The sequence below is a fragment of the Leopardus geoffroyi genome, chromosome B3, assembly GCF_018350155.1.
Source record: "Leopardus geoffroyi isolate Oge1 chromosome B3, O.geoffroyi_Oge1_pat1.0, whole genome shotgun sequence".
NCBI lineage: Eukaryota > Metazoa > Chordata > Mammalia > Carnivora > Felidae > Leopardus > Leopardus geoffroyi.
In genome coordinates this window covers 21,334,131-21,355,832 of record NC_059337.1, presented here as the reverse complement: position 1 = coordinate 21,355,832, position 21,702 = coordinate 21,334,131, and the positions used below count along the sequence as shown (strand labels likewise).

The following is a 21,702-nucleotide window of genomic DNA, read 5'->3' as shown; positions in this document are numbered from 1 at the left end:
TATCCTCTTTGTAAAATAGCATTTTCCATACAGAAATGTTAACATAACAATAGTTAACTCTAGCCATTTCGTTCAGTTTCGTACAGGGAAGGATATGACTGATTTTCCGATTTGTGACTTTAAATTATTTCCCAGTGGTCCATGCTGGTCATCAGGGCAAGCAGATAGGAGGTTTCCACCTCAGAGATTTCTGGAGACCTCGCAAGTCACACATGGAATTGTGACAGAGACTCAGGTTGAGGCTTCCTGCACAGCTCCGTCCATGATCCCCAGGCCGTCCTGGTGCACACGCAGCCAGTCACAAGCAGATGAAGCGATTGGTCCTCCTCGGCCCTCTTCCTATTAACCCTGAAGACAGCAGGCTGGCCACATCACGTCTGCTTTCATGACATTACTGTGTGCGGACTAAGCAGGCTCCCCCGCACAGCTCATCACTGGCACAGCAGTAAAAGCCAGGGGTCGGGGCTTGTGCTCTAACCTCATACAAGTGAAGTCGCTGCAATATTTCAACAGTACGGGACAGAATCCTTGTGTAAATCCACCCGACAGTAAAGCAGCGCAGAAAGAGTGGTAAACTCTCATGGTATCTAAAATGAAGATGGACACCAACAGTTCAGCCATCTGATTTATTTGTTGCAAGACAGTCATGAGAAATGACAAAGATAGATTCTAAATACTGGCAGCTGTACACAAAGTTCTACACCACAAACCTACATTCTTATAGCCAGCCACCATCTCCTTGGTCACTCAGCGGAGTAAAATAAGAACAAGCGGAAATATCCTAAGCTGGAGGTCAGCAAAATGAAGGCCAAGTCCTGCGCCCGCTAGCTGATTTTGTATGTCCTGCAAACTTAGAATGCTTTTCGCATTTTTAAATGAGTAAAATAAATCAAAAGGACAATAACAGTCTGTGGCATGTGAAAATTATATGAAACTCAAATCTCAGTCCCTAAATAGTGTTGGCACACCGCCCCGCTCATTCATTCACAGCCCGCCCGTGGCCGCTTCAGTGCTGCAGCAGCAGAGGTCAGCAGCAGTAGCAGCTGCCGCCCGGCCTGCAGAGCCCTAAACACCAGCCGACGCTTCACAAGTCATCCATCAACCTCTGCTCTACAGTAATCTAACACCTTGGCTATGATTTTTCTTTTTTTAATGAAGAAAATCATCTACTAATTTGTTTTAATGGTTTGTCTTGCTGTCTGGTGTGAGAAATGTTACCAAATTTACCTAACTTGTCCTAAGAAAATCTTCCAATGTATATGCACATCACAGGAGTAACAACTCTACACTGGTTACCTCATTTCTAGAAACTAGAAAGGCCATTAAGTGAATGGCTCAACTTTGTGTCTGAAGTACAGAATACTTCCAAATGAAATATGGGCAAAATATTCAGTTCTTCTTTTTAGCTTTAAAGGCCATTTTCCTGGCAATGGTTTTTAAGTCATTAGTATTTCTGTATGAAGTTTATTGTCGTAGACTCTGGGTCTAGAGTTCTCTCTTATCGAGCAAGAAAGCGGGACACAGGATTAAAATGTGAGAGAGAGCTAATGGGAAGCCATTAGGGTCCTTGCTCCGTTTTTATTAGGATCAGAAGGCTTACAAACATGGTGATGGATGTGCACAAAGGGACAATGAAACTGTGAACATTAACTCATGGACGTGAGGGAAAGGGGGTTTTCAAGATATACGGGGTTAGGCGTTTGGGTTAATATAAAACAAAATCCTGGTGCCTAGTGGAAGGTTGTTTACAGCAGATGTGAGTCACCACCTCTGTTTACCTAAACTGGTCTAGGGGACAAGAAAGACAGAGTATGTAACCTCTGAGTCTTTCGTTAGCACCTCTCTGGGCAACTTTATAGCCCTATTTACCTGTTAACCTAATTTGGTCCTTCCTTCCTGCGAAAGCAGCTTTCTGCTATAGTACTAAATTGGGGGGCATTTCAGCCCTGAATACCTAATCTTGTTTATCTCATAGATCTTTGTTCTATACTGGGGCCTTTGCCCCGCCCCCTCTATACCACTTACCTAATCTTGTTTACCCAGACTTGGGTGTGAGCATCCTATGGCTTTGTAATTCTTTATGCCTTGTTAACTCATCAGTGCAGGCTCAGGGAATTCCTAAGCTTATTCCCCACAGTTAATGTCCTAGATGTTTTTTTGAAAGAGGTATTTAATAATATAAATTTGTCTCACCCCTATGTAAAAATAAAGGAATAAAATCTCCTTTTTTAAAAAAATGTTTGAGAGAGAGAGAGAGAGAGAGAGAGAGAGAGAGAATGTGTGTGGGGGAGGGGCAGCCAGAGGGGGACAGAGGATCTGAAGCAGGCTCTGTGCTGACAGCAGAAAGCCTAATGTGGGGCCCGAACTCATGAACCTGACCCGAGCTGAAGTCGGTTAAGTGACTGAGCCACCCAGGTGCCCCAAAGGAATAAAATTTCTTAACAAATACAGAGTATGCTTAACAGTTATCAAGGGAAAAAAATAATCATGTGCTATATACTTGAACTTTTGAAGAAAATATGCAATTCAGTTTTCCTTTTCAGATTAACATCTACTTGAATTTCTATTGGAAGAACACATCTAGCATGGCTCACTCCACCTCTGTCCTGCTGCTGGGTTTCCCCCACATCTCAGTTCAGCTGACCAATACTCAGAGAAGCCAACATGCCAAAAGATGGTTAAGTTACGGGGGTGGGAGAGTGCACAAAAAGGGTGAAGGTAATTAAAAGGTATGAACTTTCAGTTGTAAAGTAAGTAAGCCATTGGGATGTAATGTACAGCATGGGGACTATAGTTAATGAGACTGTACTACATAATTCAAAGTTGTTAAGAGAGTAGAAAAAAACTTTTGTAACTATGGTGATGGATGTTAACTAGACTTACTGTGATGATCATTTTGCAATATTTATCTAAATATCAAATCATCATACTGTACACCTGAAACAAATACTATGTTATATGTCAATTATATCTCAATTTAAAAAAAAGATGGCAAATGGAAAGCCGTTTGTTCACTCCAATGCCTGGTGCAAGCGATCTGAGTTATCTAAAATTCACTTCAGACTTTCAGACATTTCCTTCTATTTCACACAACACTGTGGGTATGCAAAGCAAGAGGGGAATTCAACTGCACAGCTGCTTTGACCACAGAACAAAAGGAGTAAGTTCTTCCTGAAGAGAATTACCTCAAGTGGTTGAAACAACTTGATCCTAAGTAAATTTTGACAGGCACCTAGAAAAGATCTCACCTCAGGGAAGGGTGGTTTTTCAGTTTGTTCCAATCACTTTTTGCACATTGAGAGAGCTCTTTAGCTTCTTTCCAGTTCCCATTGGCCATTGCAGTAGAAATGTCACTCAGCATGTGCGCGGCCGCTGCGTATCTGGGGGAAAAGCCCCACACCATCCAAGTTTCAAATGTGAATGAACATTTACATAAAAAATACCACATCCTATCCCCAGGATCTAATTCTGAAGGGTAAGAGTGTGTTTCTGAAAATATAGGGGTTATTTAAATTTGATTCTAGGGGCACCTGGGTGGCTCAGTCAGTTGAGCGTCTGACTTTGGCTCAGGTCATGATCTCGCAGTTCGTGGGTTCGAGCCCCGTGTCGGGCTCTGTGCTGACAGCTCAGAGCCTGGCACCTGCTTCGGATTCTGTGTCTTCCTCTCTCTCTGTTCCTCCCCTGCTCACACTCTGTCTCCCTCTCTCTCTCAAAAATAAATAAAGATTAATTTAAATAAATAAATAAATAAATAAATAAATAAATTTGATTCTAATAACAGCATATTACTGCCCTAAAGTAACCTAAAAGAATACAGGCTACCCAGCTAGGAGGAGAAAAACAGTCACACTGTATTATACGTTAACATGTTCCATAGATAAATGTAATATTCATCAGCTCATCATTTCTGATTCTTGGTACTCATTCATTCAGCAATCTGGCAGCAACCATGTAAACAGTAAGTGACTTCAAAGTCACATTAAAGTGTGGATCTGGTAACCTAATCATTTAGGCAGATGTAGCCAGACTTTGGGTGATACCACCCAAAGATGCATTCTTTGGGAGACAGCAATGCTGACAGGTTATAAAACCACTTAGCTGAAGAAAGACAACTTCTCATTGCATCTTTAGATACACCCAAAACAGAGACATTTCCCCAAGTGACACTGTGCATACATGGTCACTGTATTTTGGGCTCACACCTAAAAGAAAAGCACGCACTATCATTGTGTGCAAATGCACTCACCTAAAAATAAAAACAAATTGGCTCTAAATGGAAAAATTTGCTCACAAATTTGTAGATCTAATTCTCTTATAAAATGCTATGGGACATTCCCGAGGTCTATAAGAAAGGAGAACACAACAGAGAGAACTGTCTGGAGGCTGGCCCAGCCTGGCAGGAGCACCTCCATGGCCAGGAGTGTCAGGAGCAGGCCCCATACTCCCAGCCTCGTGGCCTCAACAAGCCCCACATTCGAGAGGCCACAGAGGCCAACCAACCCCCTCATGCCTCATCCCCCTCACTGCCACTGGAAAGGGTCATCAGCCCTCCTCTCGTCCACACCTCCCTGGTGCTGCCGGAACCACCCACTGGCAGCACCTCTCCCATCTCAACCCCTCCCCCCCACCCAGGTGTCTCCTGCCACCTCAGGAGAACAAGGCTCCTTCCCAGCTCCCCCTGCAGCCCTCTCCAGCAGGGGAGGGCTCTTCTCTCAGCCCTCCCCACCCAGAGACAAATGGAGGAGTCCACCTTTCTTCCCAGCTGCTTCCCAATCACTCTCCCCTCCTTGAAAGCCCCCCATTCCTTGGAAGCCCGTGCTTCTCCTCGAGGGCACCTGCTGGCCTCCTGTCTTCTGTCTTGCTCTGCCTCAGGTCTCCAGCCACAATGGCATGTGACTTCAATGTCTGTGAGGATACACAGCACGCTCAGTTTCGAGACCTCCTGGCCAATAACCCTTTACTCACCTCCCTTCTGCTACCCACACACCACAGCTGTTCTGAACCTCTGTCTCTGATGCACTCTGATGCATCACCTTCAATATCTTCATTTTGAGCATCTCATTCACTGACCTCCACCTCCAATCCTTCCAGCTCTTATGATGGCAACAATTCCCCAACTTTGCCAAGACCCACCATGACCCCTTCCCCAGCCATAACCGTGTCCTGTCCTGCAGGCCTCCATGCCCCACCTGGAGTCAACCAGCCACCACTCACTGGTGAATTCACATTGTTCATCAGGCCCACCCTCATCACAGTGTCCAGGCTGACCACTCTGAGCCTGTGCCCAGGTCCCTGAATGGTGCTGAAGAAAACCACAGAGCCAGGCTCATTGGCCCCTGCCCACCCTGCAGGACTGCTCCTTCCTACCTTTGCCTTCCCAGCCACATTCGCCATGCAAGCTTCCCCATCAGACCTCTCCAGCAGGGACAGAGGCCACTCGAGGGGCCCTCTTGGGTTCTCATCACTGCAGCCTCACCCCTGCCCACACATCTACCCTCCCTCCGGCCCTCTGGACCCCAGACCGTCCCATCTCCCCACAGCTTTCTGCCCTCTGGCTATCCCCTCTTTCCTTCTGGCCAGCCTCTCCTTTTCCATCGGTTATCAGAGCTTGAGTGCACAGGCACCCTTGTATCTGCCACCCTTAAAACGGCAGAACAAAACTGCTTGCCCTCATACCCCACTGCAGCAGTGGCTGTTTCAGAGCCATCCTCTGCCTCCCCTTCTTCCCAGAATGGCTGCTGGCATCCCCATCACCCTCCACACATTCCGCTAAAGCGGCTCTTGCGCGGGCCACCAACTACGCACATCTCGCCAAATCCGACAGTTCTACCTCCGGCTCCACATCTACTCAGTCCCCTAGTGACTGCAGACACAAGACGGCCCCTCCTTGACACACTCTTCTCTAGGCTTCCATGCCACACGTGCTCCTGATCTTCCCCCCACTTTCCTGGACACTCCTCCACTCCACCTGACAAACGCTGGCTGCCACGGCCCCTTCCTTCTCTTCCCCCTGAGGGGTCTATCCAGCTCCATGGCTTCCAACACCGTCCACATGTGGTGACTCCAAATGCTCACAGCCTCACCTGAACGGCTAGCGGGCATCCCGAACACCGCTCCCCTCCCAGCACTGCCATCCTTCCCACCGCCTCTCTCCCAATCCCCGGCTCATCGAGGGTACCACCAGCAGAGTCAGAACACTAGAGCCCTCCGTGATTCTCCCACCGTATCTAGTCATAACCATTATCAAGGCTTGTCTTTTATCCTTCCAAAATATCTCACCCATTCACCTCACTGCCGCTGCCACCAGTCAAGACCTTTGCCTAGGCCACCAAGTTAGTCAGCCTTCTCGTGGCTTCCCTGGCTTCCTTCCACCCGCTACTCCACAGGATGCTTTCAGAAAATATGAAACAGATCACTCCCCTGCCATAACCTCTTCAATGGCTGCCCACTGCTCAGAGAGCATGACTGAGTCTGTCCAAAGGCCTTTGAGGCTGAGCATCCCCAGCTCTGGGGCTTGCACTACTGCCCCTGAGGCTGTGGCCACAGACGTCTTCTGAGTTTCTCTGACTCAGCAAGTTGGCTCCTGCCTCAGGGCCTGTTGCACATGCTCCCTGCATGGCTGGCTCCCCCTCAATCTTGAGTCTCAATCCAAATGTTACCTCTCCAGGGGCACTTTCTCTGCAAAGCAGAACTTCCCCGGCCAACCCCTCAATCATCAAAGCACTTTTCACATGCTACAATTATTCTTATTTTCTATCTCCCCTAGGAAAACATAACCCCATGGAGGCAAAACCCCATCTGATCATGTTGTAACCCCACCACCGAGGCACATAATAGGTACTCAACAATCAACTCATATATGTTGAATAAAAGAGAAAAAAGAAAAGACAGGATAAATTATTTTAAGTACCAAGGTGGCCAAAAAGATTTCTCAGACTAGGTATCATATCACCAGGTATTATATAATTACCATTCCTGAAGTCAGTTAAATCCAATTTCATTAACATGCTAATGTCCTCTGCATAACAAAAGAAGTTTTAATTATTTTTTTTATTTACAGGATACCTACTTTCTCACAAGAATCTAGGATGGTTTAGTTTTTCACCCTAGCTCCCCCACTTTTGAACTTGTCAACCATGGTTATGTCAATCACAGAACTAAAAAGTAATCTCCCTTAGATATACCAGTAATAAGGACAATAATAATACTAGGACATACTAAGCAATCCCCAGGGACCAAGGACTAAGCACTTTACATGTATTAACACAGATCTGGAGGAATACACTATTATTCTCCCTGTTCACAGATGAAGAAACTGAGGCAAAGAATGGTCTTATAGGTCATTAGTACAGAGAGACTGGAACTTAGTTTCAGCATACACAGTCTCATGAAAGAGAACAGCAGCAAGTCACTAAAAATGAAAAGGTAAAAGACATGGGACAACTCAAACCAGAGTAAGGAAATACTCTTATTAGAAGATTTTATTCCAATCAAACACCAACAAGACAGTGAGCTTCCTGAGAGCTAAGCAAACTGGGCTGGAATCAGTTTACACTGATGCTGCTTTGATTCAATAATTTCAGTAAATTATTTTTTTAATTTTTTTTAAATGTTTATTTGAGAGAGAGAAAGCACAAGCAGGGGAGGGGCAGAGAAAGAGGCAGAAAGAGTACCAAGTAGGCTTCGCATTGTCTGCGCAGACCGTGAGATCATGACCTGAGCATAAATCAAGAGTCAGATGCTAAACCAACTGAACCACCCAGCTGCCCCCTCAATAAGTTATCTTTTAAAGCACACATTAGACAACACATAACCAACTCTCCTGCAATCAGAGATCAGAATCTATTTCAGTTACATTTGAGTCATAAATCTTAAGTCAAGAATCAAAAGTGCCATTTTAGGAATTCGAATTAATTTTTCTTATTAAGTGATGGTTTTTTTTTTTAAGGAAATCTAAGTATTTTTTTTTCCTCTAAGACCTATACCACTCTTTACCAAAACCTTCTATGGCCAGTCAAACCAAACATTCACTGAGTCCATGTACCAAAATACATCAGTGATAATTTCTAAACTATCATGTGTGTGATTCAAGTATACAGCACACAAGTTAGTATTCACTTTATCTAAGTCATTATTACATGAAAACATTCATCTTCAGCCTTGTTCGAACCAACAAGATATTCACAAGGCAGGTTTGTTCAAATATCTGTATTTACAAAATGTGTCCGCCAAAGCTATTTGGGAATATAAGCCAGGGAAAAGTTTCTAACTCAAAGCTCATTGGTTTTGGCAACCTTAATCTAGGTATGTTTTTACATTCTTCTTATAGTCTTAGAAACGTATACAAGTGGGACAGAAGGATAGCAAAAAACAAAAAAACTTCAAAAACTGTTTTGGCTATTGACTTCTGTTTCTATTGTAACTGGTAAATAATAATAATAAAATCTTTTACATACATTCAGTCACACAGCTATTATAATGAATTAATATCATCTTACCTGATGAGATCATCTCTATCTTGGAAGATTTGGGTTTTCCGATTGATGGTGTACCTAGGAAACTCCATTCGGCCAAGATTGACCAAAAGCACAGTAGAAAGCTGTCCCTGACCACCACAGGCAGCTTCCTCGTCTTCCATGGAGTCCGTCAATGAAAATAGCAGCAAGACCCGGGAAAACACAGCCCGAGGGCCTTTACAGACTCTCAGTGACTCTCCTGCCAAATCTTTAGCTCTGAAAAAGGTACAACATAGAAATAAATTTCTGGTATTTTTAAAAGCATTTGGATGTTAGATTTTACAAATTATTCTCATCTATTAACATTCATTTTTTATACTTTTTTTTTTTAAGTTTATTTATTTTGTGAGAGAGGGAGCACGCATGTGTGGGACGGGCAGAGAGAGAGAATCACAGAGAGAGGATCCACACTGACAGTATGGAGCCTGACACATGGCTCAAACTCATGAACATTGAGATCATGACCTGAACTGAAATCCAGAGTCGGATGCCTAACCAATTGAGCCACCAAGGCGCCCCTACAAATTACTTTTAGATAAAATAAAGATAAGTTGCATTCATTATTCTAAGCTAAAACAAATCTACCACTCCCAGCTGTGTGACTTTGGAGCATAACTTAACCTCTCTTGGCTCAGAGCCTACCTAGGGACATGGTGAAGATTAAATGAAATGTTATCTCCAAATAGTTTCACACATGGTTTGGCTCAATAAAAGGGCAAGACAGGGTTTTTACACTGGTCATCAATGTGTGAAATACCAGGAAAACTCATAAAAGTATTACCTATCTGACATGAGCAATTTTCACTTCTTGACAAGTGACAATTCAGACTAAATAATATTTTTTTAAAATGTCATTATTGGAGTACTTGGCTAGCTTAGTTAGTAGAGCATGCAACTCTTGATTTTGGGGTTGTGAGCTTGAGCCCCATGTTAGACACAAAGATTACTTTTTTAAAAATTTGAAAAAATAAAACAAAATGTCATTATCAAAGGCTATTGGTTAGGCAGCATATTTTCATGCACCAAGAAGTGGTACCAAGATTTGGTGCTGTTCTGTGTGTGCAAAGTGGTCCAGAGGCATCTCCACTCCAGGGTAACCTCTGTAAATCCTGGTTTGATTCTGGATGCCTTCAAGGTAGGTTTGGAGGTCTGAATTAAATTCAGGGCCACATGGACCCTCTAGCTCTCACAACTTGGATACCATCTAAAACAGTGTTTCTCAGGGCACCTGGGTGGCTCAGTTGGCTCAGTTGGTTGAGCATCTGACTTTTGATTTCAGCTCAGATCATGATCTCATGGTTCATGGAATCGAGCCTTACATCAGGCTCTGTGCTGATAGTACTGAACCTGCTTGGGATTCTCTCTCTCCTTTCTCTCTGCCCCTCCCACATGCACACTCACGCTCTCTCTCACAATAAATAAATAAACATTTTTTTTTTTTAATTTTTTTTTTTTCAACGTTTATTTATTTTTGGAACAGAGAGAGACAGAGCATGAACGGGGGAGGGGCAGAGAGAGAGGGAGACACAGAATCGGAAACAGGCTCCAGGCTCTGAGCCATCAGCCCAGAGCCCGACGCGGGGCTCGAACTCACGGACGGCGAGATCGTGACCTGGCTGAAGTCGGACGCTTAACCGACTGCGCCACCCAGGCGCCCCTAAATAAATAAACATTAAAAAAAATAGATCAACGTTTCTCAAACTTGGCACTATCGAGATCTGGGCACAGCAATTCTTTGCTGGGGAGGAGGGCGCTGTTACAGGAGGAGGGTATTCATTACAGGATACTCAGCAGCATCACTGGCCTCACTAAATGCTAGCAGCACCCACTTCCCTCTTCATCACGACAATCAAAAATACCTCCAGATGTTCCCTGGAGAGCAAAGTCACCCCCCAGAAGCTATTAACCTAAAAGAAGTGCTGCATCTCTAGGGGTGTTGTAGGAATCAATGCCACCACCAGAGGCATGAGGGGACAGGGGTGAGATTCTTATCACACCACCATTTAATTGAGAACCACTCATCCACAGAGACTGATAAAAAGAGTCCAATTCCTCCATCTTCATTCAGAGCCCCAGCAATGCAGTCAGCCAAGTCTCCGAGTTCAGAAGGAACCATAAAACATGGTAAAATGAACAGTGATTATCTACTGGGATGAAGAAAGTGTAAATGATGCGCCTTTTTCTGTTTCTTCATGATAACAGCAGAGTAAGATAACAAGACACTGCCCTCACATGGGGCTGTGTCAGAGACAGATCCCAGTGCAAGGCTCTAAAACAAAATGAAGAAATAAAGTACAGTCTTGAAGGACAGTGATTTTAGTACAACTAAAATAGCCTTGAGAATCTTATGCTCCTTCCTACAAGTCCAAAGTTAGGAATAAAAAAAAAAAAGTTAACCTTATTTCTTTTATTTCTGTTCATATGCTTAGTGCTTATACTGAGAGTGTTGCTTGCTAATTTTAATGTTCACTTACTTATAAAATGTTATATAAGGTTAACAAAAAATATGTAATGAATGCAATTATAGAAAGGATTTAGAATGCAGGATACAAAATCAATGTACAGAAATCTGCTGCATTTCTATATAACAATTATGAAGCAACAGAAAGAAATTAAGAAAACAACCTCATTTACAATGGCACCAAAAATAATAAGGTACCTAGGAATAAACCTAACCAAAGAGGTGAAAGACCTGTACTCTGAAAACTATAAAACACTGATAAAAGAAACTGAAGAGACAGTCCATGCCCATGGATTGGAAGAACAAATATTGTTAAAAGTCTGTAGAACCCGGGGCGCCTGGGTGGCTCAGTCAGTTGAGCATCTGACTTCGGCTCGGGTCATGATCTCACAGCTTGTGAGTTCCAGCCCCGCATTGGGCTCTGTGCTGACAGCTTGGAGCCTGGAGCCTGCTACAGATTCTGTGTCTCCTTGTCTCTCTCTGCCCCTCCCCTGCTCACACTCTGTCTCTCTCCCTCTCAAAAAATAAACGTTAAAAAAATAAAAAAAATAAAAAAAATAAAAGTCTGTAGAACCCAAAGCAATCTACACATTAAATGCCATTCCTGTCAAAGTACCAACAGCATTTTTCACAGAACTAGAACAAACAAGCTTAAAATTTGTATGGAACCACAGAAAACCCAAATAGCCAAAGCAATCTTGAAAAAGAAAAGCAAAGCTGGAGGCATCACAAGTGCAGAGCTCAAGTTATACTACAAAGCTGTAGTAATCCATAATCCTTACACCCAATGTGGGTCTTGAACTCACAGCCCCGAGATCAAGAGTCCCATGCTCTACCAACTGAGCCAGCCAGGCACCGACAAAGTCGTAGTAATCCAAACAGTATGGTACTGGCACAAAAATAGACACGTAGATCAATAGAACAGAAAATCCAGAAATAAACCTACAGTGATATGGTCAATTAATCTTGACAAAGCAGGAAAGAATATCCAATGGAAAACAGTCTCTTCAACAAATGGTGTTGGGAAAACTGGACAGCAACACGCAGAAGAATAAAAAATGAAACCACTTCCTTACACCATATATGAAAATAAATTCAAAATGGATTAAAGACCTAAATGTGAGTCAGGAAATCATAAAAACCTTAGAGGAGACAGGCAGTAACCCCTTTGACATTGGCTGTAGCAACTTCTTACTAGTTATGTCTCCTGAGGCAAGGAAAACAAAAGCAAAAATAAACTACTGGGACTACATCAAAATAAAAAACTTCTGCACAGCAAAAGAAATAATCAACAAAACTAAAAGACAATCTATGGGATGGGAGAAGATATTTGCAAATGTCATATCAAATAGTATCCAAAATCCATAAATAACATACAAAACTCAATACCCAAAAAATAAATAATCCAATTTAAAAATGAACAGAAGATATGAACAGACATTTCTCCAAAGAAAACATTCAGATGGCCAACAGACACATGAAAAGATGCTCATCATCACTTACCATCAGGGAAATGCAAATCAAAACTACAAGGAGAGGGCACTGGGGTGGCTTAGTCAGTTAAGCGTCTGACTCTTGGTTTCAGCTCAGGTCATGATACCATGGTTTTGTGAGTTCAAGCCCTACATCGGGCTCTGCGCGGGCAGTGCGGAGCCTGCTTGGTATTCTTTCTCTCTCCCTCTCTCTGCCCCTTTCCTACTTGCTCTCTTCTCTAAGTAAGTAAATAAACTTAAAAAAAAAGAAAACTACAATGAGCTATCACCTCACACCTGTCAGAACAGCTGAACTCAACAACACAAGAAACAACAGGTGTTGGCGAGGATGTGGAGAAAGGTAAATTCTCCTGCACTGCTGGTGGGAATGCAAAGTAGTGCAGCCACTCTGGAACAGAGTATGGAAGTTTCTCAAAAAGTTAAAAATAGAACTAGAGGAGGATCCAGCAACTGCACTACTAGGTATCTACCCAAAGAATACAAAAATACTAATTTGAAGGGACATATGTGCCCCAGTGATTATTGAAGCATCATTTACAACAGCCAACTTATGGAAGCAGTCCAAGTGTCCATCAACTAATGAATGAATAAAGATGTGGTATATGTATACAATGGAATATTATTCAGCCATAAAAAAGAATGAAATTGTGCCATTTGCAACAATGTGGATACAGCCAGAGAGTATAATGATAAGTGAAATAATTCAGCCAGAAAAGACAAATACCATGTCATTTCACACATACATGAAATTTAAGAAATAAAAGCAACAGCGAGCAAAGGGAAAAAAATAAGAGGGAGGAGAAATCAAGAAACAGACTCTTAATTACAGAGAACAAACTGATGGTTACCAGAGAGAAGGGAAGTGTGGGGATAGGTTAAATATGTGATGGGGATTAAACAGGGCACTTGTGATGAGCACCAGAGGGTGTTGTATAGAAGTACTGAATCACTCTATTGTACACCTGAAACTTATATAATACTGTGTTAACTAGAAGTAAAATAAAAACTTTAAAAACAACTTAAAAAGAAAGGACTTTGAAGAGATTTAACATACTACAACCATGTGGATCTTAAAGCCAATTAACTCTAAATACATAATTAAAATATTTTTTTAAAAAGATACAGTATAAACTTTTTGAAGTGTTAGTAGTGACAATTTTCTTAATAATTTTTTATACCTATGTTTTATAAAAGAGTAGTATTTATAATATCTTCCCAACAAAGATGGGCTCTTGGCAAGTAACAGCTGAAAGTTACCTGTGCACAAGCACATGTATATCTTTGTGTGTATTCAGATACACACAACATATATATTATACAAAACAAATAACACTGACACTGTTTTAAAGTATTTTCAAAAGCATCACTCACTTCATCCTCAACAATTCCAGAACAGTGGACTCCCAGACTAAAGTTATTATAGTTGTATTTTATAGATCATGTGAGCAGAAGAAATAAATTCTTAAAGTTTTCACATTTTTCCCAAACTGAAACAGTTCAAGGTTGTCACAAAAGCTAAAGAGGGGTGTCTGGGTGGCTCAGTCAGTTAAGCATCAAACCCTTGATTTCAGCTCAGGTCATAGACTCATAGTTCATGACATCAAGCCTCACGTTGAGTTCTGTGCTGGTAGTACGGAGCCTGCTTGGGATTCTCTCTCCCTTTCTCTCTGTCTCTGCCCCTCTGTAACTCATGCCCACCCATGCTCTCCTTTTCTCTCTCTCTCTCTCAAAATAAAAAAAAATTAAAAAAAAAAAAAGCAAAAGAAACAAACCACAGTTTTTAGTAAATTTTATGTCTAAACTCAAAAATAGTTGCATATTAAGACTGACAGATTACACTTCAATAAAAAGTTGACTAAAATAAATATTTGACTGAATAGTTTACCCTTAAATCCTGTAGAACAGTAGCCAAAACTGCATTTTTCTTGAATAATAAAATACTAGAATTTACTAAAGGCCTATTGCCTCCTAATTTTTCTTGGTCCTAGAAATTTCTTGTTCCAAATATAGTACTACAAGAATTATAAATAATAAACCAAGAAAGAATCCAGGCTATTGTAATAAGCCTTGTAATACTCTTTTGACTTCTTAATCTAACTGCAACTGAAACAAGTAATTATATTTTGAAAAAATGTACTGTTATAATAAGTTAATATGTGCTATCAACATTTTAAATGCTTTTATTGTTATGACGGTCAACAAAACCTTTTTAAAATCACGGCACCGATTCCAGACTGATTTTTTCCCCAAGTGCAGACTGAAGGCTGTTTGGCCAATTTGAGAAAGGTGTCCACGAGTTGCTGTTTCTGTCCATTGGGATTCACCAAGTGGAAGGTCTTGGCCAGGGTTTTCAGTTCAGGAGCAGAAAGCAGTTCAAGCACTTCAGAGAGTTCTTGCAACTCAGACTCTGAAATGGATTTTAAAAAAAGAAAAAAAGTTAAACATAGTTTTAAGGAATTTTACTATTTTTATTTTCTAGCTCTATTTACTTTAAGAAGAACGAAGCTTAGTTATATGCAAATATAATGGAATTCTACTGCAGAAATTGTAATTAGTTTGCCAAAGCAATTATTAAAGAATATAGAGGGGCACTTGGGTGGCTCAGTTGGTTAAGCGTCTGGCTCTTGATTTCAGCTCAGGTCATGATCTCATGGTTTGTGAGGTTCTGTGCTGACAGCCTGGAGCCTGCTTGGGATTCTCTCTCCCTACCTCTCAGCCCCTCCTCCTGCCACCCCTTGCACGTATGCACACATGCTCTCTCTCAAAATAAATAAACACACAAAAAAAGAATATGGAAAATAGATACCTCATAACAGTTATAAACTAATAGAATTTCTCACTAAAAAAACAAAGGAAAATAAAATAAAGACACATATGGATAGCCATTATAGCTGACCATCAGCTCTCCTCCCTCCCCACAGGCCTCTTCATGGATTCACTCACTCAACATACATGGATATGTCTGCTATTATAGGCCCCAGACATCACCCTAGACCCAGGATGCAGCTGAATCAGACTTGGCTGGTATCTGCCTTCTAGGCATTTACAGCTTAGGGCAGTGCCTTTTTCCTCCACTCAGCAAGTACTTAGTGGGTGCACACTGCATGCCAAGTAATCTTCTATGGCCCAGGGCACACTACAATGACCAAAACAAGTCCTGGTCCACAAGAAGCTCAGCTCCTAGCATAACAAGCAAGTATGTATGTCAGGTGGGGATAACGGTTATAATGAAAATAAAACTGGCTATGGCAAAGCAAACATGGCAGGGAGCAAGTGGTCAGGCAAATGTCTGATGACGTGACACAGAGCACAGCTGGATGAAATGAGCTGTGTGGCAGCAAGTACAAGGCTCTGAAAGAGGAGTGCATTCAGCATGCTGAAGAACACCGAGGAGCGCTCTGTGGCCATGACAGAGCAGGAGGGGCAGTCAGAGCCAGGTTCCACAGGGTTGTGCAGATCGAGGGCAAAACTCGGACTTGACTGTGTGCAACAGTGAGCCACGGGGGTTCTGGTTTTGTTGCCTAAAGGTCATTTAAAGGTAAGTCAAGGCTCACCTGCAGCGGTCACCTGGCATGCCTGTTAAACTTGTGGATTTATGAATCTGCATCAAATCCTCCAGGTGGGGACAGGAGCTCCCAGGTGACACTATGGCACTGACGGGTGGGAAGCAGTGCTCCAAGCAGGGGTCCGAGTCCCACTGCCTAATCCTTCACGTTCAAGCCTCTTCACTGAGCATCTATGCCTTCCCCCAGGCCCGCCACATCACCTAACCTCACTTTACTAACTGCTCTCCACTACAAACCACCACACAGAAACCACCTGGCTTTGGCTTGATTTGCTTATTTCAGTCTACACTGTCAGCAACTACAGAAGACTCACATTCTTCCTCCACCTACGTTTCCAGTACAACACTGCATTCAGTACAGGTAGGTGCTTAATGAATCTACTGACAAGACTATAGTTATCTAATAGTCTCATAGGCCTAAGTCAATGAACTTCTGAGGCAATCAACTTATAAACTATAAGAGCTGTATATGCGTGCGTGTAGGAGTAGATGAAGCTTTTAGAGGCAATATTAACTTCAAGCAAACCAGCTTTATTCTATCACAAAGATAAGGCATCTGAATGAGTCAGATTCTTGCTGGAAGGTGAGAGCTGAGAAGGGATGAGTTTCTTCAGCGGCCCACGGACACCTATCTATCCAGAGAGGACTTTATCGTCCTAAATACGAAACAGTTGTGAAGAAAACAACAGTGGTCTTCACACAGGCTAAGAATGGCTTTAACATGAATAATCTGTTGTCCTAAGGTTAAAAATTCAATAAAAAAAAAATTACTATTTACCAGGCACCAACCAGGAGATGACACCATCCTGGTATCACCATCATTCTGCAGAAACTTAGTTATTCGTGTCATATTTTCATTTTACATTTCCTTTGACTAATCATACCTGTCTGCAGAAAGCCTGCTTGCTGCAATTCTCCAATCACAGGTGTTAAGTCAGGAGCAATCTCTTCATATTCCAATTTATTCATCTTAATCCAGCCAAATTTACGTTGAAAAAGTCTTACGTATAACTTCTGACCACTAGCTGCAAGAAAAGTCGTGAAAATTATCTCTCTTCTCAAAACAACATACAAACATTCACTTTTAAAACTGAATACAACATATTCTATTAGAAATACACTTATGCTTACTCAACTGATCACCCAAGAACATCTTTTTCTTCCTTTGGAAGATACAATTTATTTCATATAGAAGTCCCCATGGAGATGTCTCCTTGTCCTGTGTGCCTGCCACCATAGGACAATAAGAATATCCAGGATGGGACCAGCCCTGCCACTTCTGAATTATACAAATCTATGAACCTTACCAAGACTCCATTTTCTCTTCTGTTAAAAAAGTGGGGGTGGGATGGGGCAATAACACCATCTTCCCAATGTTGCTGAAAAGATTAAACAAGATGAGGCATTCGATGATTGGTGTATAAACAACAAAAAATCTCCAAAGTTGGTCATAGTTATTGGCCATTTTAAAACTTCTAAGTACCAGGTTTCCCATTGTCTAGCCACCAACATTTTTACTCCATCAGAGAAGCCCTACCCAGAATTCCAGTTATTTTATTCTCCGCTTTCAGCTTAATATGAACGATTCTATCATTGGCTGAAAATAATCTGAAAAGATTTTCAAAATTCGTCTAGCATTGGTAGGGCAGCCATCTCTAACTTGGTGATCTTGGCCAAGTTATTTAATTAACCTGGTCAGTTTTCCTGTTATCTGGATTATCTTCAAATTTCTGCCAATTCTAAAATGGTGTAACTGTATTTCTTAAATCTTCAACTCCCCACCCCCTTTTTTTCTTTAAAGAGGAAAATTCAATTAGCAGTACTTATTTTCACACAGAGACACTGCAGATTATTCTCTGTGGGGAGCCATACACAAGAATCTGCAGAAATTCCATTCAGGGAACTATTCATACTTCTCAGTTATACAGAAGCACAGAGCCATGGACTACTCAAATGCTCACATGAATACAACCAGCACCCAACTAAAGATCTGTAACTTCCATGGACAGAAGAGTCAATGTGGTGTCATTTATGTCCATGTTCTGGTGAGGACAGCATAAGTAGAGACGGAGGCTGTGAGGATAATTAATGCCAACTGTGCCTAGAGAAGTATTACTCGCATGTCAAAGCAATACTAAGAATACCGTAATTCCATTGTGTGCATTTAAAACAAAAACCCTTCTCTTGAACATTCCTGGCAATGTTTAAGATTTTTTTTTTTAACTCTACTGAAGAGTCAAACCTGACTACAAATTATGGGAGGTCAGTGTAGCTCCCAAGTAAGCGTTTCCTACCTCAGAAGGGACTCAGTTCCATAAAGCCATCATGGCCCTTTGGATTAGCAATGCAACAAGGGTGGCTTTTGCTCCAAATGTGCACTATCGGCTCAGAGCCACCACTGGCTGCCAAGGAACTGAGGCATAGACCATTATTTTTAAATGCACCAATTTAGCCTGAAAGTTTCCAATTCCTCCACACCCTGACCTTAAAAGGCAGAGTCAAAAAACCTAAAATTGAAGGAAAAAATAAGCCTTAATATACTTTGGTTTGTTCTTTCCTGTATTTTACTTCAGTTTTGAGAAAATGGTGTGTAAAAATAATAAAACAACCTAAATTAAGCTTGATTACATGCTCAAAAGCAAAGTATACTTTTCTGAGTCACAAAGGTATTTTTTTTAACCTGGAAAAGGCTGTTTTATTACCATCAAATATACATATAAAGGAAAAACAGATGCTTCCATTATAACCAAATTACAGCTTGTAAGGATGATACTGCAGAAGCAGACATCACCGGACACAAAATCTCTTTTTCATGCATGTTCTTCTCAAACCTTGTGGCTGACTGATTCCCAGGAGCATTCCCAGAGGACTCACAGAACCACACTGACTCCTTGTGGTCATTAGGTTACTGCCCAAATCAGGCCAGCAAATGGAAAACAAAAACTTGAAAGCACACGAGCTTGAGATACCTGATAATTGATAAAATTTAGTTACAATTCCCCTCTCATGTTCATCAAAGAGCATCCTATCTTCTTCATTCTCAAATACAGCTCTCAGCACCACGAGGAAACTCCGAAGGTAGTAAGGATGACTTGGTGGTACTGTAATTGTTTTACCAGGAACATCACAGCTTGACCCCAGCTCCAAAGGAATTCCGCAAGTGATTTCATTCTTTAAGTCACTGTCACCTTCCGGAGAAAGGTCCTGGATGTTATGCCCTTTAGAATCATCATGTGTAGAACTATCAGACTTTGCCTCCCAATTTGACAACTGTGTTTTAGTTTCTGAAGCAACAGTCACTTTCACTTCTTCACAACTACCTGCCTCACATTTTTCAACACCTTGATTATCTACTCCTTTGATGCTCTCCCACTTTGCAAGACTGTGCTCTGAAGTAGACTTCAATGTATTCCCAAGAGTTAAATCTGGTGAAAATAACATAGCAGCATTATCTGAGAAGGCAGGGCCAAGGGGTGATCTCTCATATTCCTGGGTAGCCTTTTGGCTTTCAGCTTCCATTATTTTTGTGCATTCTACAGCACGTTCAGGTGTACTCTGCTCCTTAAGAGAATCACAGGCAAACACATTTTCCTTTTGAGAACTGTTCTCCAAAATTTGATCCTTGTCCTCAGTCTCTGAACAGTTATCAACCAGGGTCCTAACCATTGTGGATGAGGAACTCTGTGGACTCTTATTGGCAAATTCCTCATTCTTATCTATTGCTCTTTTAGCCTCTGTGTATCTTCTGGACAATTTAGATGACAGGCTTCCCAAAGTAATGACTTTCACATTATGATGTCTCAGCTTATCTTGATTTTTGCACCCCAAATCATCATTATTTTTAAAGTAGGGGCTGGTCTGCTGTTTTATGCCCATTTTTGCTGAATCACTTTGGTCAGGGGTTAAACTTATCTTTGATGGTGACAACTTTCCTGGCGTTACATCTTCTAAGACAATATTGGTTAAATCTACTGTAGGCACATGTGAATTTGTTAAGTCAACATGCCTCTGATCAACTGGAGTGATGTCATCATTGTTAGCACACTTTTCATCAAGATGCCGGTTTAAGTCATATCTCTGCACCATTTTACTACAAACAGGGCAGGCAAGCTTAGCAGGTGGTGCATTGTTAAAAAATGAAATAATAGAGTTACATTCTTTTGTTTTAGTTTTACTGGCTGATAAACTTCTACGAGGTCTTTTCTTCGCAGGAGCTTTCCCTTCTGACATCATGAGTATTAGAAAAACTGGGTGTGTCCAGTAATAAAACCCAGGATATCACTGGAAAAAGACAACAATGGTTTACTTTTACTTCCCTGTCGTGAAACAAAACAAAGGGGGATTCTATATGGCTTCATGTTTTTCATTTAGTCAATTTCTTCTTCCTACAAAATAAAACACATGTGGATTAAAAACACTTTAATGATTCAACAACAGAGTGGAAAACAGTAAAACGTGCAATGGCAGTATCCCTTGAGATAAGGAAAATCCTGGGCTTGGGACAGAAGACCCAAGGCTCTACTCCCAGCTCTACACGCAATCTCCGTGTGACCCTTACCCATAAAATGACGGCAGTAGGCTCCGCAGGGATATTTTCTCAGACTTAAGATCTAAAATTACCCATTTTTTAAAAGGGAAAATTTGACTATTCCAGATCCCCCTTTGAAAACTACAGCATCAGTGGCTTTTTCCGGGCCAGAGAATGCCTGTCTGCCCGATCCCCGGAGTCATTCCGGCCTCACTGCCCTACACGGAGAAACTCCACCCCCCCCCCCCACCTCCAAGTCACAGACATCTGTCAACACGCATGGGTCCCCCGTGCAGCTATGGCCACCGCACCTCTGAGGCTCGGGGGAGGACGATCCCACAGGGGCCACGTGCGCGCACGTGGGACGCGCACCTGGGCTCCGCCAAGGTGCCCGCCCTGTCGCCCTCTTTCGCCCTCCCTCCCCGCCACCCCTAGCCACCTCCCGCGCGCCGGCCTGCCGGCGACCCCGGCCGGCCACCCCACTCCTCCCACCGGGCTCCGCGCGCCCAGGCATTCCCAGCCGATCCCCGCATCTCGGTTCGCCATAGGCTCGGCAAGTGGAGGACCGAGTGATCGATCCCTCTTTCCTTCCAGGTTAAAGGCTCCTTCCATCCAGAGTGACCGAGTCTAGCCGAGCGGTGCAGGGAGGTCCGGGAACCTCCACTCTCCACGCCTGGAGACCCCTGCACGTGCACTCGGAGGGAGCCCCTGGCCTCAGTCGTTGGGAAGGTTGCCCGTGGGGGCCGCGCTCAGCGTCAGAAGGGGCTTGCTGGGAGCAGATGCACACGGGGGCTCCACCGACCGGGCGCCCGCGAGTTCGCGCTGTGGGCTCAGTAGCTGGGCATTCCCAGAGATGAGCTGCTCGCCGCCTTGCTAGATGTGAATAACCTCCAGAGCAAAGGAACAATAAAACGAAGTCAAGTCGTTAGGGAGCAGTGAATTGGGGGTGTTCATTACTTCCGTTTTTCATATGGTTTAATTGTGAAGCCATGCAGTTAAATGTATAATAACAGATATTTAACGGGGCGCCTGAGTGGCTCAGTCGGTTAAGCATCCGACTTCGGCTCAGGCCATGATCTCGAGGCTCGTGGGTTTGAGCCCCGTGTTGGACTCTGTGCTGACAGCTCTGAGCCTGGAGC

At 42.6% G+C, this 21,702-nt stretch overlaps 1 protein-coding gene across 8 annotated transcripts in view; it reads right to left on the bottom strand.

Moving 5' to 3' along the window:
• FAN1 (FANCD2 and FANCI associated nuclease 1) overlaps positions 1-21,077 on the bottom strand; it is a 34,140-nt gene extending 13,063 nt beyond the window's left edge. For 6 of the 8 annotated variants that reach the window (XR_006704476.1, XM_045448872.1, XM_045448867.1 and 3 more), the window contains exons 1-7: positions 20,875-21,056; positions 19,005-20,420; positions 16,920-17,060; positions 14,676-14,877; positions 8,499-8,732; positions 3,249-3,380; positions 479-587 (exon numbers count right to left, since the gene is read on the bottom strand). Coding sequence is in view for 7 of the 8 variants with exons in the window: in XM_045448872.1 (XP_045304828.1) it covers positions 479-587; positions 3,249-3,380; positions 8,499-8,732; positions 14,676-14,877; positions 16,920-17,060; positions 19,005-20,268 (2,082 nt within the window). In the remaining variant the exon portion in view is untranslated. Of the gene's footprint in view, positions 1-478; positions 588-3,248; positions 3,381-8,498; positions 8,733-14,675; positions 14,878-16,919; positions 17,061-19,004; positions 20,421-20,593 lie in introns of all 8 variants that reach the window. The other 2 variants (XM_045448869.1, XM_045448871.1) reach the window with 2 other exon arrangements.
• Between the last annotated feature and the right edge of the window lie 625 nt (positions 21,078-21,702).